The 25,135-nt window shown below is 38.7% G+C and overlaps 1 protein-coding gene across 1 annotated transcript in view; it reads right to left on the bottom strand.

The window, feature by feature from the left end:
- Positions 1-3,620: 3,620 nt before the first annotated feature.
- The window catches only part of Nyap2 (neuronal tyrosine-phosphorylated phosphoinositide-3-kinase adaptor 2), a 201,332-nt gene continuing 179,817 nt past the window's right edge, over positions 3,621-25,135 (bottom strand). The window contains exon 6 of the mRNA XM_013037915.1: positions 3,621-3,754. Coding sequence (XP_012893369.1) covers positions 3,621-3,754 — 134 coding nt within the window. The remainder of the gene's footprint in view (positions 3,755-25,135) is intronic.

The following is a 25,135-nucleotide window of genomic DNA, read 5'->3' as shown; positions in this document are numbered from 1 at the left end:
GCAGGAGCAGTCAGTATTAGCCCCCTCTCTACTGAAGCAATGTCTAGCCTTTCTAGCTGCCTCCACCTGTATCACTGCTCAGAAAGCTCAGCCTATGACATGATATGGGTGAGTGACTGAGAAGGAGCTGAGAAAACACAGACAGAGAATGTGGATGACACTGTTGGGAAACGTGGGCGCTCCTGTAGGCAGCGGAATGTCCCCACAATTGGGGGGGGAGGACAAAGCCTTCTTAAAGAAGGCCAGATTCAACTAGTATATGTCTGAGTCGAGCAGAAAAGGTCAGGTAAGTTGATGTTAGGGGAATGAACCCCAAGATAAGTATTCAAATACTTTTTTTTGTTTTTTTTCCTTTCATACAATTGTTTCTAACATATTTATAAGATGATTTCTATGTTGCTTTGTATGTCCCTCCCCCACAGTATAACCCATACGTTCACTGTATTTGATGTTGGTATAATTTGTGGAAGGGAAGGGAAAAAAACAAATCGTTTAACTAGGGATACAGGTGGACCCATTGCAACAATAAGATGTATAAGTCCTTATGTCGAAAAACGAACTTAACAATTTTGGTGGGGGATGGGGGGAGGACTGCGTGGGGGGAGGGGAGGAATATGGGAAGGGATGGGAAGGGGAAACAACCAGGAGGCAACAATGCTTGATAAGAAATGTACTTGTTATCTTGCCTGTACGGTATTCTCACAATAAAAAATAAATAAAAATAAAAATAAAAGAAGGCCAGATTCCTCAATGGATGAATACTCTGGAAATTGTCCTAGAGATTAGTGATTGGTTCTGTTTGTTTGAAACAGATCCCATGCATTTCCAAAGGCATTCTAGTATCTATTTATCTTCTCATGAAAACGCTGGGTTTTCAAAACACTTGGGAATCTGAGCATTGGACAAATTGCTTTACAAGTCAGCAGAGTAGCTAGTTGATACCAATGTTTGATAAGGCTATACCTTCCTTATCCTAGCTGGCAGTAGAGTCTTTACTCTTCTATGCAATGGTTAATGTCTTCATTGGCTTATACTCCCAAGCTCAAGATGGTGCCATACTGGTTGTAAATTAAAGAGCCAGCTTGATCAAGAGGCATGGATACCAGGAGTCTTCATGAAGCTCTGTTCCTTTTGCTTGTGTTCTAAGTCAGCAGCACTTAAGAGTAAAGCCTTGCTCACCCCTTTATCTCAGGGCATAGGGATAAAGCATGCTCTACAGCTCATCATAAACTGAAGAGAAAGTCTAGAAGGTCACAATGTAATCAACTGTCTCCACCACACACAGCCCATCTATGGTCTGGCAATGAGCTGAAATTTCTGTCCATAGGTAAGGCATTAACCAAATAAAACATGAGTGAAGGATTTTTGTTTGTTTTTGCATATTTCGATCTTTTAGAGAAGACCATCCCTTCGGGCTAACAAAGCGTTGATACAAAGGAGGAAGGTGTATTATATGGTCTCTAGTCTGGAAGACTATACTAGAACTCTGCTTTCAAGGAGAGTTGAAGAAACCCAGGAGAAACAGGCATAACGTTAATTAGGAAAAATCTCAAAGGAGGACATGATAACCAAACCATTTCTGAGATACTAAGAGGAATGTAATGTGCATGAAAAATGGATGGTGTTAATGTAATTCTCTGACAATTCACACCCGTGCCCCCCCCCCAATCTCTCTCTTTTCTGAATCACCTGATTTTGTCAGTACCAAGGTTTGAGTTCAGGGTCTTGCATTTGTTTGGCGGGTGCTCTGACATTTGAATCACTGCTTTAGTCAGGATTGTTCTGGTTATTTTGGAAATGGAGTCTCCAGGACTTTTCACCTCAGGATAGCAGCAGTTCTAAGCCAGGTGTGAGCAATTAGGACTTAGTTCTACCCAATGTTTTCAATCTTTTTTTTTGTTTTGTTCAGTTCTGGGGGCTGAACTTTTGGCCTGGAAGCTGTACTTCTGCTCTTACGCTCAAAACTAGTGTCCTACCACTTGAGCAACATAGCCACTTCCAGCTTTTTTCTGCTTATGCTGTGCTGAGAAATCGAACCCAGGGCCTCAGGCATGCGAGGCAAGCACGCTACCACTGAGTCACCTTCCCAGCCCCTCAACCTAAATATTTTTCATACAATATTTTGGAATTGCTTTAATTAGCTAGGATGGTGGCATCTTAGCTAGGATGGTAGCTTCTTTCAGTAAGAGTGTCTTGCTATTTATTTATCAGTGCCCTACTATTTCTATAATTTTATATGCCAATGTGTTTAACATGGCCTTTGTTAGTTATAAAGGCCTTTCCTGTTTAAGACATGAGAAATCCTAAATGATACTTGTAATGTCCTTGAAAGAAACTATTGTGTTTGTACATGCCTCATTTATTCACAAATCAAACACTGAATATTTAAGCCAGGTAAAACTACCAGGAACAATGTCCCTCATTATTTAAAAATGCAATTATTCTGCTTAGTTATGTTTTAAAAATAGCTGACATTTAAAATAATTGATGAATATGTAATTTGCTAATCAGTAATGGGTAGTTCCCAGGGAGTTATCACCATTAATTTCATAATTTACTGTTTCAGAGGAGTTTCTTGAATGCAAAGATTAAAGCCAGGAAGCAGAGAGAAATCACTCTAGAATGACATTATCCTATTAAATACCCATAATACTTAACAGCAACAACAATTAAACCTCCAAAATGAAGTCAATGTATCGACAAGCCATTAGATGAGTTACAGATAGGACGTTTACATGTTGCAATTTTCTCCATACTAAATTCCACATTCACAGCCATGTACTCAAATGAACATCGGCATAAAATACTATACTGTAAGGAATTAAATTATATGTTAGCTTTTGCCTTTATTTCTTGTCACTTTTCTCCAAGTGTTAATAGAGATCCCATTTACCATGCATCAACACTCTTTCTGAGAACATTTCTGATTTGTTGGTGTAGAGAGAAAAGCCATTTATTTAAAGATTGCCTTATTAACCTACAGCTTTTGGTAAATATCTATATTATCTGGTCAGTCAATTTGTTTCTATGGCCTAAGAAAAAAAGGAATACTAGCTGCCTTATTCAATCCAAATGAGTTGGTATATGAATATTTATAAAGACATCATTATTCACAGTATCTTACAATCATGCTCCAAGCTAAATAAAAATAAAAGTAAACTGCCAGAAATATTACAGTATCATAGGAGAAGAGCTAAAAGATATGTACAAATTCATTGACAACATCTTTGCAAGTATTATGGACAAAACATTTAAAAAGAAATTTACATAAAACACAGTAAATAAATTTATCAATTGTTGATAAATTTTTAGAGACAGTATAAAAGTACACAAAACATGAAAGAGAGAAAGAATATTTTTTAAAATAACCACTATGCCGATACAGAGAATACATTGTTATGTTCATATTACAGAACGATGGAACCAGACACAAACAGCAAAGGAAGTTTTGCCAGTCACAGGAAGGAAAGACATTCCTTTTGGGATGGAAACACAGACTACCAGGCCTCATTCCCCCAACCCATACACACGGAGAAAAATAAAAGCAAATGCAAACGTTGTCTACAGCAACACATGACAGACAGAGGTGAGAAGCATTTGGCATGTTGCATCACAGGAAGTCAATCACGATTGGCTAACGCTGATGGTACCTGGCTCTGTTGCAGGTCACTGGTTTGCCTGAGAGGAGTCACCGATGGAGGAGGCACGCCTGATGTAGAAGCAGATCGGCCTAGTTTGCAGCTGACTTTAGGTTCTGTGGACAAGGCAGGGAGACAAGGCATTTGCTGAGCAACATCGACAGTGAGGAAAGCTTTTGTTTTGTGACACACTCTGGGAACCTGCAAAATGTTTCTGATGCTTGCTAATAATTTAGTAGGAATTAAACATTGTTCATCACAATTGGCTTTAAAGGGTCTTTATTCACAAAGTAGCTTCTGGGGAAAACAGATGAATACCCTTTTCATTTTATCCAATTTGGGGTTCATTTCTATGCTATGATTACTGGAACAATCATACCCCATTAGGACAGAAAGCAAGTAACCAGATTAGTTTGATACTTTATTTTCACCTCTGGTTTATAGATTCCTACATCCTAAACTCTTATCTGAGCTTCTCCAAGTTTGTTCTTTTCTGCCTTCCTTCGTTCCTTCATTCCTTCCTTCCTCCTTCTCTCCTTCCTTCCTTCCCTTCCTAGTTTCTTCCTTCAATGACTACACCCATCATGCTTTAAATGTAACAGGTTACAGCTTATGTCTAATTTATGTAAATGTGATAAATGCTTTTTAAGACCTTTGTAGTGTTTCAAATATTGATGTTGTACATAAGGACTTGCCTTAAGAGAAAACACAGTCTATAAGAAACACACATCCCAAACAAAAATGATTCACTGATAGTGGGTACAATAAGCTGTCTGCACATCCAGCTCTGCTTGCTTCCTTACAATGAAAATCTAGATACAGCTTCTTTCCAGTGTCTTGGATCCCCCTGTTTACCCAAGAGATAGAAGGAATATCTGCCCCATTTTTCTGGAGAGATCTTGTACATTTCCTTTTCCTTCCTCTATAAAGTTAGACCTACTTCCAGTCTGCTTTTTCTTTGTGATGGCTCTTATATTCACACCAGCCCCATGTTTCAGAAACCTCTTTGATGTTCTTTCACAATCTCTTTGCTTAAAATCAACCAAAAAATTCCCATTTGTGTCATATCTAATGTCATAAAAAGTTTAGATTCTGAGATCATGCACCCTTGGGTTCAGTCAATCCCATTTCCCATGGTTTGATAATCCACAAGGTAAATAAGCAAATCTCTGCTCTCAGAATCCTCTCTGGTCTGTGTCTTTTCATCACCCCAAGTTGTTCTGCTCGACGTTTAACACACTGAAACTCCCCTGTAGTCTAAGATGTGATTCACGGTACACTTCTATTATGAAGCAGCCTCTGATCTTGATGTCCTCTTTCTCTCTCCCACACTGCCTTGGCACATAACTGGTGCTTACACAACTTCCTGTGGTTTTGACCATTTTTTCCTCATAGGTCCACATGGTGAGTGAATTATGCTGTACTTTTCCTTCACTAAAGATATTCACAGTAATCTAGTACAGGCCAACACAACTGCTACAAACCGAGGCAATCAAGTAATACCCTCATTTTATTAGACCTGGATTCAAGTCCTGACTTTTCTTCTTCTTGAAGGGGTACTTCTTATGTAGACTCACACTTTAGAAAACCCCTGCTTACTTTTGTATAAGTGAAGCAACAATCTGCTTACCCATTCTTCAAAATACCACTGGATTCTCACTGAGGCTGTTTATGTATGATATAATGACATAGCTTAAATATTGCTTTTGGCAATTAACCAGTAGAAAGAAATACACACAGGCCTAAAGGAGTTATCTCTCATTACATACAGCAGCAAGCACAGTGTCCACTGGAATCTTGGTGGATAAGTCTTCAAGAAGAGCCATTATTTCCATAGGTTCTATCATTGGATCAGCACCTTTAGTCACACTAAGGATGTCAGTTCAGTACATTTGCTTATCAAAAGATGCCACAGTGTGTTCATTTACTGTAAGGGTTTTTGTTTTTTTTCAAATTTATGCTAAAGTTTTTATCTGATGAAAAGAGGTTACCAGATAGATTTGCAGGCCTTTTATGGGGCCTAATATGCCTAAGGATTATTTTCCACTGCTGAGTTTTCCAGTGAGACCCTGGCTTAATCATCATCTTTCAAATATAGACAAGGATATCTCTAATGTGCAGACTGAGCCTCAGTGAAAGCCAAACAAACTCAAAATGTCATCGTGACTTGGAGAGCTTTGGTTGCTCGCCTGGATAGCAGTCCAGATAAAGTCTAGGCTTGTGATGCTCCCTTGGCATTGTCATATAAACCACTAGATAAATACCCCCATGGACTAGTTCTAGCATCTGATCACTGAGAGCCTACAAGTTCCATCCTAGCATGCTCATATAGGTAAGGTCTGACTCTATAGACCTAGATTATCCCCATAAATATATTAAGTACATACGCATATACAGGGAGATATCTGTCCATGCACACACACACACACACACACACACACACAGTAACATTTACGTTTAGCAGTATCATACATTAGGGGCATTCTTTTTTTAATTGTGGGATTTTTCTCTTCCTTTTTGACTCTTGCAATGTCATACGACTTATAACACAAATGCATCTGGAATTTATTGTGGTGTTTGTGTGGCCAGGTTGATGATGATACAAATCATGATGTAGTTGTATCCACTAAAGTTTCTTTGGCCAAAAGGACCCTAGGGGTGAAAAAAAAGCCAATAAATCTCAAGAAAAGATCCTAATAATGATTAAGCTCCTTGAAGATTCTCTAGACTGGTAACATCAAAGTTTAACTTCCCAGTTCACCAACCTCAGGAAATGTAGTCTCTCTCAGATTTGAACAGTGAAATTTAGAACCATGACATTGGACACACAAATTGCTGCCTTGTATTTTAATGTAAAATTTGCCTAAGAATGCAGAGGGCCAAAATAAATAGTGAGTCAAGTATTTACCCATTCCTGAAACTGTCTCAAAAGATATACAAGATAGAGCTTTCCTCCCCTAAGAAAATCCATTTCATCAAGAGACGATTATGAAGCTGTAACACACCTGCTCTTCCTATATCCAAGAAAAAGCTTTCTTTTGAAACCTATCAATAACATTCTAGACACAGAAGATGCCACAGTGAAGACCTCGGGTGTGTAAACATTAATAAAAAGAAGAAGCAAGAGCAATGTAGTAAATATGGAAACAGAGACAGAAATGGAGATAGGGAGGAAGGAAGACAAAATCAGAATGGAGGAAGGAGGAAGGGAGAGAAAGAAGGAGGAGGAAGAGGGAGGGAAAGATACTCCTTTTGATTCCTAGGATTAACTATTATCAAGTCATTATTATGAGATGTTTCTGGATTCATAACTAACCATTACTCTTTTTATTAATTGTGTATTCTCTGAACTTTGTTCACTTTTGAGTTAATTTTTCTTTTTAATGGATGCAATTGTTCAGTGGTTTGTTTATAATGTCTATTTTTTAAGATAATCATGTCTGTGCCCAGACCCAGAGTTCAAGCCCCGGACAAAATAAAAGATAATCATTTCTCATCTTCCCTTCAGTGGATATTTAGTGAATGTCTGTTCAGGTTTATGCTTCTCCTATTGTTACAGGATGGTCTCCAAGTTTCCTGCTAGTCTGCTGGGTTCTCTTCACTTTTGGAAAGCACACAGATGACTATTTTTCCTTAGTGCATCTGCACAGTTATAATAAATCAGTGCATTTTCACCAAAAACAAAGCAACCCACTTTCATCTAGCCTCACAGAAACAAATTGGTCAAAATGGGGGTAGAGCTAGCTCTTCTCCATCCATTTCTTTTTTCAATACAGCGTATTTTTTTAACTGTATTATCAGTGGTAGAGAATGTTCCCTAGATGAGTCATCCTGCCAACAGTTTTACATAATGATTCAGGGCTACACAGGGATAGGAGTAGGCCATTCTTCCCAGGGTATCAACATACACATATTCTAAACTTTAATTTGCAGGAAGGCGTTTTTCAAAATATGACTTACATTAGTTAAGATGAACTTGTATCTGATTAAAAAGCAGAAGCTTAGTTTTGCATAACTTAACTATAGTCTTAACTATAGTCAGGTAGTTAAAATTTTATTTCAAAAACCTGGTGACCACAAATTTCCAACAACAAAATTTTCTGCAGTTGCTGAGCTAGCACCTAGGTCAAGAAAGAAGTTAGACCATGAGAACCTATTTATCAGACATATCTGTGGAGGTTTTTGAGGTGTTTCTTACCCTGTACCTTCCCTTTAAATGCCTTTTCTGAACAAATCTTGAGAAACCTCTAAAATTTAACAACAACAACAACAAAATGAATTTAAGTCCAAACTTCAAGCTAGGACCCATTCCTTGACAGTGGACAAAGGAGAAAACAACCATCCCAAACATTTTATCACTACCCAAGCCCAGGTTCTATCTATCATATGGATTGTGACTCCTGGGTAATCATTTAGGCATATCAATAAAATATTGTAACCACAGTTTGAGACAAATGACCTGTAAGAAATAAAGAAAGGAAAGAAAACTTTTTATCACATATATAATGATCATATTAAAATACTCTCATACACTATACTAAATGAATTTTTGGGCTTTTTGGCTTTATAGAGATTGAAGGTACTTTCGTTATTTTTATCATTTTGCTTGGAAATCATTGAAAGTATGAGTCATCCCATTACTTCATTATCGGCTATGATTGCTGGATAGTAATCATGCATACTGAAACATTCTTTTAATTTTTCTTCTCAGTTTTATTGGTTCAGGATCTCTCTATGTAGCCCAGGATGAGCTTAAATTCACAAGCCTTCTGCTTCAGCTCCTTAATACCTAGGATTACAGACATAAACCACCACACCTGATCCTGCATTCAGGAATTCTTAAAAGTACTGACAATCTAGTCTAGAAAGCATTCTCAACTGCAGTGGCATTACTCAGATCATAAACTAGACAATTAAGTTCACCTCATGCATACAATCTGTACTCATTTTTAAATTTTCATTAGTGTCAGTCTTGTCATTTCTTTTAGATATTTTTACTACTCTTTTACTATTAAATATTTTATAGAATTTAGAGTAGGTGACAGGATTTGATACGGTGAGTATAGTTCAAAGGTGATCAATCAAATCTGATAAACATGGATCATCTTGTGACTACTGAGAAAATATGGAGCAGACACGTCTGGAAGAAGCTGTTCCCACCCCTGCCACCGAGTTTTGCTTTGAGGAAGCAGCAGAGACTCCTGAAGCTTTGAATGACTTCCCTCTCCGGCAGCTATGAACGGAAGTCCTAATGAAGCAGATGCTGGGGTCCACCTCTTCCAGGACTCTGGGACAACAGTTTAGGTACTGTTACAGCAACGTTAAAAATAAGCTTTTATTATATCTTGTACCTGCCTTTCCCCCATCATCCCCCACTAATCAACTGTTAGTATGTTGGTCTTGGACCTTGAACTCAGGTCTGGGTTCTTTCTCTGAGCTTTTGTGTTAATTCTCTACCCTTTGAGCCACCACTCCGTTTCTGGCTTCTTTTGGTAGCTAATTGGAGATAAGAGTCTTAGAGACTTTCCTGCCCAGGCTGGCTTTGAACTGAGATCCTCAGATCTCAGCCATCTGAGTAGCTAGGATTAGAGACATAAGCTACCCAACACCCAGCAGACACCTCTTTTTATGCTTACTTTGTTTTTTTTTTATTTAAATGTACTGAGATGTTGGAGGCTGGGAGATTTATTTCCCTGGTGGACAAATGTCAGTCTTTCTTGGAACCCTGTTCACCTTGAGTGAAGGACAATGAGCCAGCCAGCCAGCCTACTAACTTAACCGCCATACCAGCATCGGTTCAGCTGCTCTGAACACTGCACGTGTACCCTGAAGGAAGCTGGGTGCAAACCACAGCTTGCTACGGAAGCACAACTACGGTTCCTGAAGGCACTGTCTCAGCAAACAGGTTTGCACCAGATCCTTTGTCAACTCTAGTTGACTTGGCAGCCATTGTCACCCAGCCAGAGAGAGGAGCACGTGTCCAGTGGACCAGCAGCAATCCTGAGACTGGTGCACACACAATCCATCACTTTAATACCTGCTTTCATTTGCAGAAGGCATCTTGGCACCATCCTGCTCCTGGCTTGATAAGCAGATTGTCCAACCATGAGCAGCTGGCAGATGTCCTCTGGGATTGCCCTCTGGTGTTTCAACAGTCTTCCCTCAAGTGCTCTTTCTATTATTGTTATTATTGCTAATATTAGTGGAGGAGCTAACTTGGTAACAGAAAGGAAATAAGAGAAACAGCAGGGATGGATGGCAGCAGCGGCAGCTAGAGTGAACCACGTGATACCTGCAGATGAGGCCAGAGGTGATGAGAGACTTGCTGCCATAGGTCCCAACCCCAACACAGGAGAGAACTCTACTTCCTGTTGGAGACTTGTCCTCTGGGAGAGGGGGTCACCTGTCACCTGCCATGGTTCACTCAGGTTTACAAAACAAAACAAAATAATGCCAAAGGCCCAGAGTAACTTGGGGAGCTTCTCCTGGGCTACCCACAATTTCTGTCTGGATAGTGCCGGTGGGACGCCTACAGCTGATTTTTGACACTAGCATTTCTGAAAGGTGAGATAACAAAATCAATTTTGCTGGAGTAAAGAGTAATTCTTCTCCAGGAGCTGGTGGCTCACCCCTGTAATCCTAACTACTCAGGAGAGTGAGATCTGAGGATCATGGTTCAAAGCCAGCCCCAGAAGGAAAGCTCATACGACTTTTATCTCCAATGAACTAGCAAAAAGCCAGAAGCCCAGGTATGGCTCACATAGTAAAGCATTAGCTTTGAACAAAAGCAGCTCAGGGACAAGGGCCAGGCCCTGAGGTTAAGCCTTAGGACTGGCACACAAAAATGAAATAAATAAAACTTCTTGGAATCCTGATGAGGACTTAAAAGCCAGAGCAAGGTGAAGGGTAGTCTGTGATCCAATGACATGCATAGAAAATGACAGAAGCCATTGAATAGATGAAGAAACATCATACACGTGCTGGCTTAGGAGTTTCCACTCTTATCCTTGCTGTGCTCTGCAGGGAGAGGATGTCTCTCGAGGGCCCCATTCTTCTGGGGGAGAATGTGGAGGACACTCTTCAATGCATGTGTGGCTTCTTACATGTAGTGTACCATTCACTTTACCTTTTTTTAAAAAAATCAAAATGTTTTTATTGTAATATATAATTTCTAAAGTGCCCTTAGAGTCTCTATCCCTTTAACTGAGTCTAAAAATGTGCTCTAATTTTAAAAACAAACATTTTATTCCTCATTAAAAGTAAATTGAAGTATATTCATGACAAACAAAATATTTCATCTGTTTAACAAGTAAAATATGATCCTTGATTGTCTCCAAAATCAAAAACCAACATATAAACCTCAAGAAAGAGATATGAATATTTGTATTTAGATTAAATGAATATTAACCCAGCAGGAATTGTTCTTTGTGTGATAGCAGAAATGCAATAATGAAACTAACAAGACAGATCTTGATATTAGAAGTAAACACAAAGCAATGATCATTTGAACTATATAAAATTATGATGTTTTGTTACTAGGTTGCAAAATAAGAAGGAAGTAGCAGACAAATTACATATGGCATTCAGCTTGCTCATGTGAAAACTCTTCCCTTCTAATAAATTCCAATCAAAGCCAGTCATAATAATGGGCACCATTTCCACTCATATCATTGGTTTCTATAGTTCGCTAATGTGAAAACATCTGGAATGGAAAGACGGGCAGTTATAAAGTTTGCAGTCCTCATGAGCATGTCCCATTTTTATGGCCACATTCTACCTACTGCTGCTTGATACACATTTTATAATTGAAATTCTGGGGTTTCTAACACTCTTTGGGACCAAAAGTGTACTATAAAATAATAACAATGCTACGTAAAAAGCAGTTGGCCTTTTCTCGTTGTGTTGACCAATGAACTGCAAGTCTCCAAGCAATGGCTGCCTCCGCTGTAACGGCCGCACATTGGGCAGTGGCACCAAACGAGAACATGAACCACGAGCCTTCCACTGTCCTGTGCACATGGGAGCTTGACGGGTGCTTCACTCAGGATGAATGAAATGGTCTGTTCTCTCAAGGAAGATAACTGACACTATTTGTCATCAATTTAAAAAATATAGAAGACCTTAACACAAAGTTAAAATTTTGAAAAACTCGCCTCTATCACTATGAGCCTGTGCGCATTCTAACACTTAAGGCTTTTCTTATGAGCGCTCACAGGTGGATAGTATCAGTGAATGCAATTTATTGGCTTTTACAATGAAACATGTCAAGATATGGAAGATCTTCATGACTCAGTGAACTGATGGATTTTTTTTCTAAATGCATGATATCATAAACCATGCTGGTGTAAATTACATTTGATTTTTCAAGATAAATCAATGGATTTAGTGTGACAAAGGATGATGAAATTATTGATAGGCAACTAAGATTGGAATTAATCTTTATAGACTATCATTTACTGAATTCTGAAGGATATTAAAGAAGACATACCATTATATAAAAAGGCTCATTCAATACTTCTCTCTATATGTTCAGATTTCATATTTATAGGTATATATGTCTCTTTCTATATATATCCAAAGCATCACATAGAAATTAATTGCATTTGAAGCAGATGTGAGAGAATCTATCTTTGTTCTATGGAACTAGTTATTCAGAAAGTTTCCAAATATAAAACAAGTTCAGTTTGCTCAGTATTTGTTACAGCTTTGAAAACGTATAGTTATTTGTATTAACATCTAATGGATTTATACTTTTGAATGGACAGGTACATTTTAACATTTATAATTTTAATTTCAGATAGCATGAATAGTTTTAGACTGACTTTGGACAAAGTGCTTTGGAATTTTCAATCATTTTAAGAATAATAGTCCTGAGTCTAGAACTGAGAATGCTGCTTTATGAAGACTCTAACTCCATTTTAAGTTTATAAAGTTCTCTTAAAGTAATAATTTTTGTACAGTTGTTGATTATTTTACTAACAATCAAAACAGAAGAAAATATCATGCTTAAGAATAGCACAAATGGCAAAACCTTTGAAAACTTCAAGAGTTTGGTAGCTACTATCTGGAAGTAAGGCTCTAGAAAATTCTGTAAAGAAAGTACGAGAGAAGTTAATATTTGGAGTGAGACTAAAGGAAATGATCCAAATTTTCAAGGTATCTTTCAATCACCTATAAGAAGCCAGCTCTAAGTTTATTGCTGATACTTTAATACTAATAAATGAAATATGTTGAACTAATTGAACAAACTCTTGAAATGATACTTTTTTTGTGTGAGTCTTGACCTCTGGGTCTGGGTACTGTCCCAGAGCTCTTCAGCTCAACACTAGCACTCCACCACTTGAGCCAAAGCACCACTTCTAGTGGTTATCTGGAGATCAAGAGTCTCAAAGCTGGCTTTGAACCACAATCCTCAGATCTCAGCCTCCTGTGTAGCCAGGATTAGTGGTATGAGCCACTGACACCTAGCTAAAAGATACTCTTTATTGATCACAAGCTAGTTTATTAAGGGCACTGTTTTATTCTTCATTGCTAGTCAGTGTTTTGTGTTTTGTTTTCGTAAGCATTATGGTCAAAATAAAGCATAACACAAGTCTGGTATCTGCTAAATGTTTCTGAAACTACTGAGATATGTGTTGGTAGTAGGCAATTTTAAAAAACACAGAATTTATGTAGAAATAAACTTCACGAGTAGTAATGGTCATCTGTCATACTTGCTATTTAGAATCCATTTTTTAAAATACTTCTAGAACAGTAAGTGAGCTATTCCCTGGAGGACAGAATCACCATACATTGAAGCTTTTGTCTTCCCAAAGTATGGATTGACCTCAGCTCTAGCTCCACCTGTTATCACGTGATGCAGATGTACCCTTTTTGATTCATTGATTGGTTCATGGGTAGACATGTGACCTACCTAAGTCAACAAATCAGAGTTGCCTTCGTGCTTTTGCTAAAAAAAAAAAATACAAAATAAAGAAGCATATCCCTCCAGGACTGTTTCCAGGATGTCTGCTAAGCTTTAGCTGGATAATGAGGGACAATTTGCTTGACCTCTTTAACCTTCAGTGTGCTCACAGGTGAAGTGGAAGTGGAAGGAACAGAGGTGGCTGTTTCATAAGATTACTGCAGGCATTCAATCGAACAATAAATGCTAAGACTTTCCCGTGGCAACCAACATGAAAAAAGACCTTAAGTCATATTTGCTCTTTATTATTAAAAAGGAAATTTGACCTCTCAGTTATTTTGCTTGTTAATCCAAACTTCTCCCTTGCAGGGCACACGTGGGTCTTCTTCACAGCTACTCTCACTGCTCATGGCCTGCGCAGCCCCGCCTGGGCTCTGCAAAGCTCCACACCTTCTCTCCCTGTGGGGCTTAATAGTCCCACCCCACAGTCTCCCTGCTCCTTCCCTCCATCTGCCTTTTCCTCCCTTATTAAACTCTAGGTTCTTGTAGAGCAGAGGCTGTGCCCACGGCTTCCCCTTTTGATTTCCGAAATAACACGATAATTACTGACTTCTAATAAAGACTCATTAAGTATCTGCTGAATGAATTCTTTTGAAACATATTTTAAAGTCAGTCTGAAAGATGAATTATTTTGTAGCTTACATTTATAAAGAAATGATTTTAAAAATCTTTTTTAAAAAGTAGTTTTAAAAATAAACATTTCTTGATCTTCTCCATGTGTAACAGGGCGGCGGGGGCCAGGGAGAAAGGCTTCAGTTCAGGGGGAGAGAGAAGGAAGAGGGGAGTGGAGAGACAGACCAGAGTTGGGATTGCAGTTCTTATCTTGGACAGTAGATGGCAGTACGAATATTAGTTGATAGTATTCCAGAAGGATTACAAAGCTTCCAGAACTAAGTCTTTGTAAATGCCTAGCATGTCAGGCAAGGCCTTCTATTTTGTAATGTCTTCTGTGGCTTTTCACAGAAACAGTAAAGGGCATTCTCCATGAGTGCAGTGAATCCACAGGGACTTCCAAAGAAAGCCAAATGCTACCAACAAGAGCTGTGTCAAAAGCTGAGCCCCCAGAGGGAGACCAGGAGGAGCCTGGAGCCCTGCAGGTTGCTGCTTTCTTACTCCAAAGTCAGCCTGCATATTGACACCATGGACCTCAAGCAGGATTGATCGCTTATAGAGAGACAAGCAAGATGAACCACTTCTACTTATGCCTGCTTGGCTAATTATTCTCTATAGAATCAAGTAAGAAGTAGCTGGAAATTCAGAATCTTCTTAATAAGAATATAAATACTGACAACTTGTAGCTTTATAACAGTGTTCAAAATATTCATATAGGGTGCAATATCATGCCTTATGTATGTGTTTAACAGAAATCAAGTGCAACTATATACATGCAGACACACATAAGAGGGAGAAAGAGATTGGTCATAGGTAGTTAATGACTACAGATCTGATAAGACTCTATTTTAAAACCCATAAACACACACACACACACACACACACACACACACACGCACACACATCCCCCACTTACTTGACTTCAGCCTGCTTCCATAACTGTAGTTTTCTACAAAAATAATGGGAATAGGATTTGAAATGGTTTGGGGGAAATTCTACAAAATGCCTGGAAAACAAAGACCAGTGTTCGTTTTACTGAATCAGCTATAGCAATGTCCCTTGTAGCACTAATGTCCACTAATGTCCCCTTTCCTGGAGGACCAAGTGTGTCTCTTCTTCACCACACATCCTGCTGGGCCCACAGTTGGGCTCCAGGAGTAAATTATACAATTAAGTAAGTCTACATAATGTCACTGCTTTCTGGAAAAAATAAAAACCCAAACACATGTGAAACATAGTTTCCCAGGTATCCAAGAATACATTTTTGATACACTAGCACCATTCATCATAAATATCTTCCTATTAGTTAGAGGAACACAGACATTTTATAGGCAAAAGAGCAAAGAACACATTTCTTTGGATTTATGCAGCCTGTTATTTAGGGCAGTGTACTGATCTCCATAATTTTGTTTCCTCTGGTTTAAGAGGATAATAAATTAGCTGTTTCTGTATAATACATGATTACATAAGCTCTGGGTTTAAATCCATAAAAGGCTTCCTGTCATTTTTAGGTAACACTCAAGCCACAAGATGCTTCAGCTTTCTGGCTGCCTTGCTAGTGTGCGTCCTCATCTCCCAAGGTCATGACCTTGATACTGCTTCCTTTGCTATATCTTGAGATCCCCATTTCCAGGTCAGCAGATTGTCAGGTACCACATTTGAAATAAGAGTTTTATGTCCTCTAATCAGTGGCTTTGGTCACAGATAGTCACAGATTACAGCTTTCCTTGCACTGATCTAAAGGAAACAGGTGCATATGTGAATGGATGGTGAACACTGAGTAATTTCAGGGTCATGGAGTTGGAAACAATAGGGAAAGCCAACCTAATAAAATCATAGGACAAGACCTCTGCTGAAGGGTGGCAGATGCTTGAAGTGTCTGTTCCTTGGTTTGAAGCTACTACTTAACAAAGTCTGGGTAATTTACTTCTTGTCTTGAGCTTTGGGTTATCACTGGAAAATTTCACAAAGTCATAGCTGTCCATCAATGCTGACTTTGTGAAATACAAATGTAACCCTCTTTAATAGCTAATATATAGTGTTTACATAAAAAGCATTATTTTCAGTGGGTCATCTGTAATGTCCAAATTAAACTTAAAAATGTATGTCAGATTGTATATTTTCAATAATCTTAGAGCGAATTTTGCCACTACCCCAGGTTCTGTTTTCTTTAGAGGATTTACATTTTCACTTGACTACGTATGATCTTGTATGCAATCAGAAAACCATGTGATTCTTTTCTCCCCAGAAACAAGGGCTCACCTTCTCTTGGTAACTAGATTTTTTTTTTTTTTTTTTTTTTTGCTTAACATAAATCTTAGGAAGGCAACCCTTAGATATGTATTTAAATGTTTTTTTCTCTTTCATGCATTTGTTTCTAATGCATTTATAAGATTATCTCTTTGTTGTTTTGTATGTCCCTCCCCCACAGTATAACCCCTGCTTTCACTATATTTGATGTAGGTATAATTTGTGGAGGAGATGGGGAAAAACAAGTCCTTTAAGGATACCGGTGGACCTGTTGCAACAATGAGAAGTACAAGTTGTCATGTCGAAAAAGAACTTAACAACTGGGGGGAGGGGGAGGATTGGGATGGGGGGAGGGGGGAGGCTGGGAAGGGATGGGAAGGGTAAACAAAGGAGGAGGCTGCAATGCTTGATAAGAAATGTACTCATTATCTTGCCCATGTAATTATAACCCCTCTGTACAGTATGTTCACAATAAAAAATAAATAAATCTTAGGAAACTATTTTTCAATTTTAAATGAAAAAATCCTTCGGTTTCTACAATTTAGTGAAATTATTAAAATAATATTTCACAATTTAGTGAACATATTATTGAATTTACCACTTAAATGCCCAGTGACTTACACTAATCAAACTTTTGAGCTTTATTCCAAGAAACTGCTTCTCCCTGGCCCAGTGTGAGCACACCCCTGGCCCAGAGAGATGGGTTTCTCTCTCGTCTCCTGTCCTTGCTCTTCCTGGTAGCTTACACCAGGGCAGTGGGAGAAAGGAGGAGAAGAGATGACAGACCTAGGATGAGATGACATCTCTCTCCCTCTCTGTCTGCCCCACGTTTGTCAATGAAATTCTCACTTCTTGGGACGTTTTCCAGGCCTTCTATGAGTGGCTGTCTCTCATCTGGAGAATCCGTGTCTTTGCTATGCACTGGGTCTTTCCTTGAATGCCCCCTGGGAAATGGGAAACTCACTTCATGAAAAATTACTTGCATGTACATAGAATGAGAAAGCATGCACATGCACACACACACACACACACACACACACTCACATATGTCTAAAATCCTTTACAGTATCTATTTTGTATCTCTTTCTCTCAAACCACATTCCTAGGCTAGATGAGAGTTCAGTTAAGGATACCAGTATTCATTCTGTTCACCTCCTTTGCAAGTTGTGCTTCTTTGGCCTGGCTTTCGGGCTTGGGATGTGAGAGCAATTATCTCTGAGCATTTTGTAATTAGCCTTTTGCATTTTATACTCTGTTTATTTACATTCGAACTCTATTAAGGCACACTTTGGCTATTGAAAATGTACTGCTCACTCCCAGTTTTCCTCTTATGGTTCATTCTCAAAGCTGTACCGCCAGCATCAAGAGAAATACAGAGTGCCTTTTCTTTGGTGAGTACACATTCTAGGCAGCAGAAGCCAGAGATTTCCACTGAGAAATAAGTGGATCCGTTGGGAATATCACTTCCATTAGTCTCCAAATGAGAAGCTCTCCAAATGAGAATTCTGTTCTGTGTTTGCTACTCAATTTCGAAAAGGGAGAGTTAAACTCTACAGTGGGAAAACAGAGAGCAGAACCAAGCAGCAGGATCTGACAAACGTTCCCCAAGGAAGTACCTAGGCACCCAATCAGAACTGGGAAGCAAAGCAGATAAGGGGAATCATCCTCGGTGCCTGAGCCCACAGTGCAGAATAGCAGCCTGGAGGGCCGTAGACACCAGTGATCCCAGATGTCTGGGGCTCGAGAGAAACCAGACAGGAAGTTAGTCAACACGCTACAGGGGAATGCAAATTACAGCAAGCACTTCAACTCTACCAGACAGATCTGGTGTTCCTGTTGGACAACAAAAATGAATATCATGGAGAGCTCTCTCGGTCCCTATGAATGTATCAATGATCAATGATCATTCAACATCAATCTCTGAAAAATAAGATAGGGAGGGAAAGGGTATGGCTCTGCATTTTCACTCTACCAACCATTTTAGACACTGGGCATATGAGAAATAACATACATTTTAAACGCATTTTCTCATAATGACCTTTAACCTTAGAGAATTTAGGTTAACAGTTGTGTTGCCTAATTTGTTACTATCCAGGGATTCACTCATTGCTATTGTTGCCAAGCATGGATTACAAGAATGAGGAGGACTTCGGGAAGTTTATCAGTGATCAGCCATACTAGCATTAGCCAGGACAATATGTTACAGTATTCTTAAGATTTAAAAAATGTGATGTTCCAAACATACTCAGATTCATTATCATTATATCCCTAAATTTCCATTTTGTTACTTTGTATTAAATGTACTCCATCCTAACAGATCTGGCCTTAGCTATAGAATGACATGGTAACATCCTGGTGATTTCTCTAGTGTCCAGTACAATGAGTAGAACAAGACTCACGAGTACAAATGCAGTTTAAACCATAGTTGATGGGAGTCTGTGAAGTATCTGTTAAACTGAAGATCAGAATTTTGTTTCCCTCAAAACAATCCATGGGTCTTCAAGCTATCTAGCCTGCTGAGCTCTTTTTTATAAATAAGTTTTTTATTGTGAAAATACTGTACAGAAGAGGGGTTCCAGTTACATGAGCAAGGTAGTGAGTACATTTCTTATCCAGCATTGTTGTCTCTCCTTTGTTTCCCCCACCATCCCTTCCCTCCCATCTCCATTATCTACACCTCCCACACACACCACCCCCCTCCCACCTAAATTTTAAAGTTCATTTTTTGACATAGCGTCTTGTACATCTCATTGTTGCAATGGGTCAACTTGCTGAGTTCTTTTGGTTTGCTTGTTTGTTTTACTTTGCTTTGCTTCACTTTGCTTTACTTTGTTTGGAGATCCTGAGGTTTGAACTCAAGTTTTCATGCTTTCTAACCAGGCACTATGCCACTTGAGCCATGCCTCTGACATTTATTTATCTAGTTATTTATGAAACCTGGCTTATTTGCCCAGATCAGCCTATTCTACAATTGTTCTAGTTATGCTTTCTTCCATAGCAAATATCACCATGCCCAGCTTTAATTGTTGAGATGGAGATTCTCACAAACTCTTTTTGCCTAAGCAATCCTAGAACCGTAATCTTCCCAAATGCAGTCTTCCACCAACTGGGAAAAATAGGCAATGGCCACTAGTGGTTTGCATATCTTGAGGATTTTTTTGGGTTGTTGGTTGTAGAGGTTTTTGTTGTTTCTATTGCTGTTACTTTGGGGGGCCTTAATTCTGCTTATTTCAAAGCTAAGTTCAGAGGGCAGTGTTTATGGGAATCCTTGCCATTCTAAACCCTGCTCTACTAAACTCTGCTCTGATGTAAAGACATCTAGAAATATCCCAAGAATCATAGGAATAAGTAGTACTTATTTAAAACTCATTTTTCCAAAATAACATTTAATCTTTCAAATATATTTATGAGTTAGATACTATTACCAATGTTTAATAAACATTCTCACCATTCAGAGGTAATATTAGATATTACTGTTGATATATTTTATAAACACAGCTTGCAGGCATGAAAGGACAGTCTCGACATTATCACTAAAAACACGCAATCGCTATTTCTCCCCAAATTTTCTTCTTGCCCTGTTAGCCACGCATGCCCCTATAAAATGTATTCTACAAATGTAATATACAGGAAATATCAAACTTTTTTCCTTAAAATAAATTAAACCTACATCCAGTTTTTACTTATCTGCACTTGTGAGCACACAATTTCCTTTGGATATGAGTGACAAAATCATAAGTAGTGGCAGAAAATGCTCCCTGGCAATGGGGCACAGAAAGGTCCAGAACTCTTCTGCCTAGCATTGTTTGTTTGTGTCCAACCACAAAGATCCTCTGGAATCACAGAATTTTCCAGTGTGGAACCATAATACCTCAAGTGCAGCCTCATTCCAAGCCACAAGTGAACTTTTCCCCATCGGTCTTCTCTCCATCCACAGATCTTAATATTTTGCCAAGGTGTTATGAAGGACTCAACTGTGGGTGTTCCTCTGTTCCTCTCATAGAATCAAAACTCTCTCTCCCTGCATGGCCATTTAAGACCAGTACTTCCCTTTCCTATTCACTGCTCTTCTAATAGAGCTTTCTCAGATGACTGGAGCTTCTAGAAAGCAAAAGTTAGGTGTGAGAAGTCTCCACTCACATCCGGTGCTTCCTTTGTAATTCAGCCTTCCTCTACTGCAGAATCAAATCCGTGTCTGTACCTAAAAGTCATTCCTGAATTTGAAATCAGAGTCATAGGGTAGCTCTATTTGGAGTCTTTTGAGGAACCTCCATACTACTTTCCAAAGTGGTTGAACAAGTTTACACTCCCACCAAAAATGCAGTAGGGTTCCCTTCTGTCCACATCCCCTCCAGAATTTGTTGTTATTAGAGTTCTTGATTCTAGCCATTCTAACTGGGGTGAGGTGGTATCTCAATGTTTTGCAATAACTAGTTATATGTCGGAGACAAGCAGAAAAGGTCAGATAAGATGATATTAGGAGAAATGAACCCCAAGATAAGGACACAAGTGGATTTTTCTTTCTTACTATTGTTCCTAATGTATTTATAAGGTATTTCTGTGTTGCTTTGTATGTCCCTCCCCCATGGTATAACCCCTGTTTTCACTATATTTGATGTTGGTATAATTTGTGGAGGGGAAGGGAAAAAACAAATAGTTTAAATAGGGATACAGGTGGGCCCATTGCTACAATAAGATGTACAAAACATTACGCCGAAAAACAGACTTTACAACTTTGGCGGGAGGGGGGGGAATGACTGCAGGGAGTGGGGGATGGGAAGGGATGGGAAGGGGAAACAAAGGAGGATGCAACAATGCTTGATAAGCAATGTACTCATTTCTTGCCCATGTAACTGTAACCCCTCTGTCCGGTATTTTCACAATAAAAAATTTTAAAAAATAGAAATCAGGAAGCAAAAAAGGGTGACCATAGAGAAGCTGACGACATTTTAAAGATCCCCCTTATTTATACAGTTTTAATTTTGACCTACATTTAAGGTTCTCTCTCCCTTTCTCTCTCTCTCCCCATCTCTGCCATATTCCCTCACCTCTCTCTTTCCCTTTGTCTTTCTCTCCCTATCACTGGACTTATAATCAAACATGAAAGTTTATTTCCAATAGCTTTATCATTAAGGCCAATCATCACAGGGTGACTTTTTTTGGAAAGTTGTAGCCTGTCCTGGTCTATTATCTGTTCAATTGATGATGATGGTAACAGCAATGATTTTTAAGAACAAATGACATAATCCTGATTTAAGATTAAATGTGTCCTATGAACCCCTCCATCATTTTATGTCAGCACCAATTTTTTGTTGTTAAGATGGTTTTAAATGCAAACAATACATCATAATAAAATAATATATTTAATTACAACCTACATGATGTATTTTCAAAAGAGCTACTGCATAATGAGTCAGAGGAATATCTCTGAGAGGTTGAGACCCTAATTTATTCTTTCTATTGTGCATATGTGTGTGTATATATGTGTGCATCCTCACCTAAGAAATATACCAGAGTTTGGTAAGAGTTGTGAATAAATTGATTTCATGATTGAAATCTGAGGGGGTTTTTTGTTATTGTCATGTGCACTTACATAATTTCCCTAGCTTCTCCTATTATTTCCACAAGTATTTAGGTCCCAGTTCTCCACTGACTCCAGGAATCACCCTCTGGAGAATCTCTGATTTACTAAACAACCGTAACTTCAATAAACCATGGCAGTAACCAATGGCAATGTTAATTAGAATTGAAATCTCCTGACATGTATGCTCCACTCCAGCAACTCCTCCATGCCTCAGAAGAGCCATTACGGAGCAACCATTGCAAGTGACTAAACTACTTTTGGTAAAGCAATTGTCTGTGACTGGTAAAAGATTTTGTGTGAATGTGTGTATGTGCATGTGTGAGTCTGTTATAAGGGAAGGAGGAAGGGGGAAAACAAGAGAGAACGACAGCCAGCCAGAAAGAGAGACAGCCGAAGAGAGAGAGAGACAGCCAGAGAGACAGCCAGACTGAGAGAGACTGAGAGACTGAGAGAGACAGAGAGAGAGAGAGAGAGCCCTTGCATAGGGAAGGTGACAGAAGTAAAGAGGCATATATGTGTATAACTTTCAACTCTCCGTTAGTTATAGTGAAAGAGTAAGGCTATAGATTACTGATCTGGAAGGGGGTTGCTTGTTCCAAGGTCCAGAATAAAAGACATAATAATGGAGAAGCTTGAAGTTAAGGAGAAACTGTCAATATTGGCTCTTTCTCTTCTGCAAAACAGCAAATACAGAATGTTCTCTTTATGGAGCTCTCATTCATTGTGGACCATTTTCCTTCTTACGGGTGAAAATACTGTACATAACTGGTTTAAAACATACATTCTACCTGTAATCCTAGCTACTCAGGAGGTTGAAATATGAGGATCATGGTTCAAAGCCAGCCTAGGCAGAAAAGTCCGTGAGACTCTTATGTCCAATAAATCACCATCAAAACTAGAAGTGGCACTGTGGCTCAAGTGGTAGAGCACTAGCCTTGAGCTGAAGAGCTGAGGGGCAGCGCCCAGGCCCAGAGTTCAAGCCCCACGACTGACAAAAAAACGAAAAAGGTACATTCTATTCATAAACTGCTTTGTTAAATGGAAACTCCATTTGTATAACTATTCAAAGATGCTATTTTTTAAAAAGCTGTAAACAGTATAACATTTTTTAAAACAAAAATATTTAAAAGTGAGATCATTCACCTTGAGTGCATTCAGATCCTCAATTTTACACATATTTACCCTAAGGGGATCTGGGGCGGTTGTAGTACAGTATACCTTTAAGGTATTTTTCTTCAGGAAAATAAGCACTGATACCACACAGTTTGGCCTTTTCTTCTTTTTTTTCTTTTCCTGAAAACATGATAGAATGGCAAACTAAAGGTCCAAGTAATAGCAATGCTCATGTGAATTGCCTTGCCAGCCAAGAAATCCTGACTCACGTGACCCTCTCTTTGCCTCTACAATTGGCTTTTCTTTTAATATTGCTATACAAATTTCATGATCAAATTGTTAACCAAAATCCTCTCTACTTCCACTTTAATATAATGAACTCTTTCAAACCCTAAACTGGAGACTCTAAGCAAGTAAAAATATTTACGCCATTCCTTCTAGTCAGTAGACCATTTTCTACTCTGTAAACAGCTGAAGACTCAGGAGAGCAGGTTCAAGGTGCTGTAGTCCAAAACAGATGCTTCTGGTATTTGAGGCAAAAGAAAGTGAAAATACAGTGTACATTCTGCTTACCTTCAGAACGTCAACAACAATTCATGTCAAAGTGTTAGCAACATAGTTTTTATAAAATTTACTGTGCTCAATAAGAATTCAGTGGTGGGACCATATAATTGTGTCACTTCCATTCATCTTCCAGAATCTTCTTTTTGGACCCACATTATAGAATATCACTATTCACCAAAGTCCCATCTCAATTTTCGTCTCTTATTAGTTTTTCTAATTTTTAGGCCCATTTAATCTATAGTTGTTACCAATCCAAAGGTCTTCACTCTCATTCTCCAGCTCCACAAAATCTCATTAACTCAAGACCTAAAATTCCAGATGTCTACTGGCTTCTCAATTAGATGTGTTAGAGAACTTACAACTAAGCACAGACAAAATTTAAATCTCAACTTTCCCTTGTAAACTTTACTCCACATCATATATCAGCATTGGCCTCCCTGGCCCTCAAGCTTAGACCCTTTGACAAAGTCATCTTTAGGTCATCCAGGATGTAAACCAAATTAAATTGTTTCCTATCTTTAAAGAAATGACTATCACACGTTCTTCTCATCATGTGCAGAATTTAACCAAGATGTGGCAGCGAATGCTCATTGCTTCTGTAAATCACTGCCCTCTCATTTCTTCAAAGAGATAGTCTTTTTGACTTATGGGGTGGGGGAAACCTTTGATAAACTCACAGAAACACCACCCCTCTTTGTTCAATGGTTTGCTACAGAGACATGTTTCCAATTAGCTGAAAGGAAGAGAAAATACTGGAGCACTGTGTGCCTAACTGTGGTTAGCTGCTGGTCATGGATATAAGCTTCAATGCTAGTGTAAAAGAATTAGAAGCTTCGATAACATCTATGAACATCTGCAAAACACCTAAAGCTGCATGCTTCTAGACTCAATGGAGAGAGCTAATAAAGGTCATCATTGTGTAAGACAATGTCAATCACAGCTCCATAGCTGCAGTTATTTCTAGTTAATATATAGACCTTCTTGATCACAGCTTACATTTATAGGCTCTCTCATCAATCTCCCCATATCCTTCACACAAAATATGTTGAGTTGCCTCCCATGTATCTTTAGCATTCATCCAGGAAGCAGACATTTTTCTTCTCATTCTTCCTAGTGAGAAAATTCCTATGCTCCAAGTTGTAGCTCAAAACTTACCTCTTTTAGTGATGATTATTTTCCTTGATTAGTTATTGCAAAAGAATATAATCTCTCCAGAAAAGTTCACTTATTTCTCCTCTCTGTATGCTATGCTTTTTGTATAACATGGATAATTTTATGGGACAACTTACTTTAGGTGTGTCTATGAAGGTATTTCTGAAAGAGACCAATATTTGAATTGATAGATTACAGAAAGAAAACGACTTTCACCTGTGTAGTTGAGCCACATCTGGAACAGTGAGGCCACACCAG

Source organism: Dipodomys ordii, unplaced genomic scaffold, assembly GCF_000151885.1.
Source record: "Dipodomys ordii isolate 6190 unplaced genomic scaffold, Dord_2.0 Scaffold1, whole genome shotgun sequence".
NCBI classification, from domain to species: domain Eukaryota; kingdom Metazoa; phylum Chordata; class Mammalia; order Rodentia; family Heteromyidae; genus Dipodomys; species Dipodomys ordii.
The sequence above is the reverse complement of the archived record's forward strand: the minus strand, read 5'-3'. Positions and strand labels throughout refer to the sequence as shown.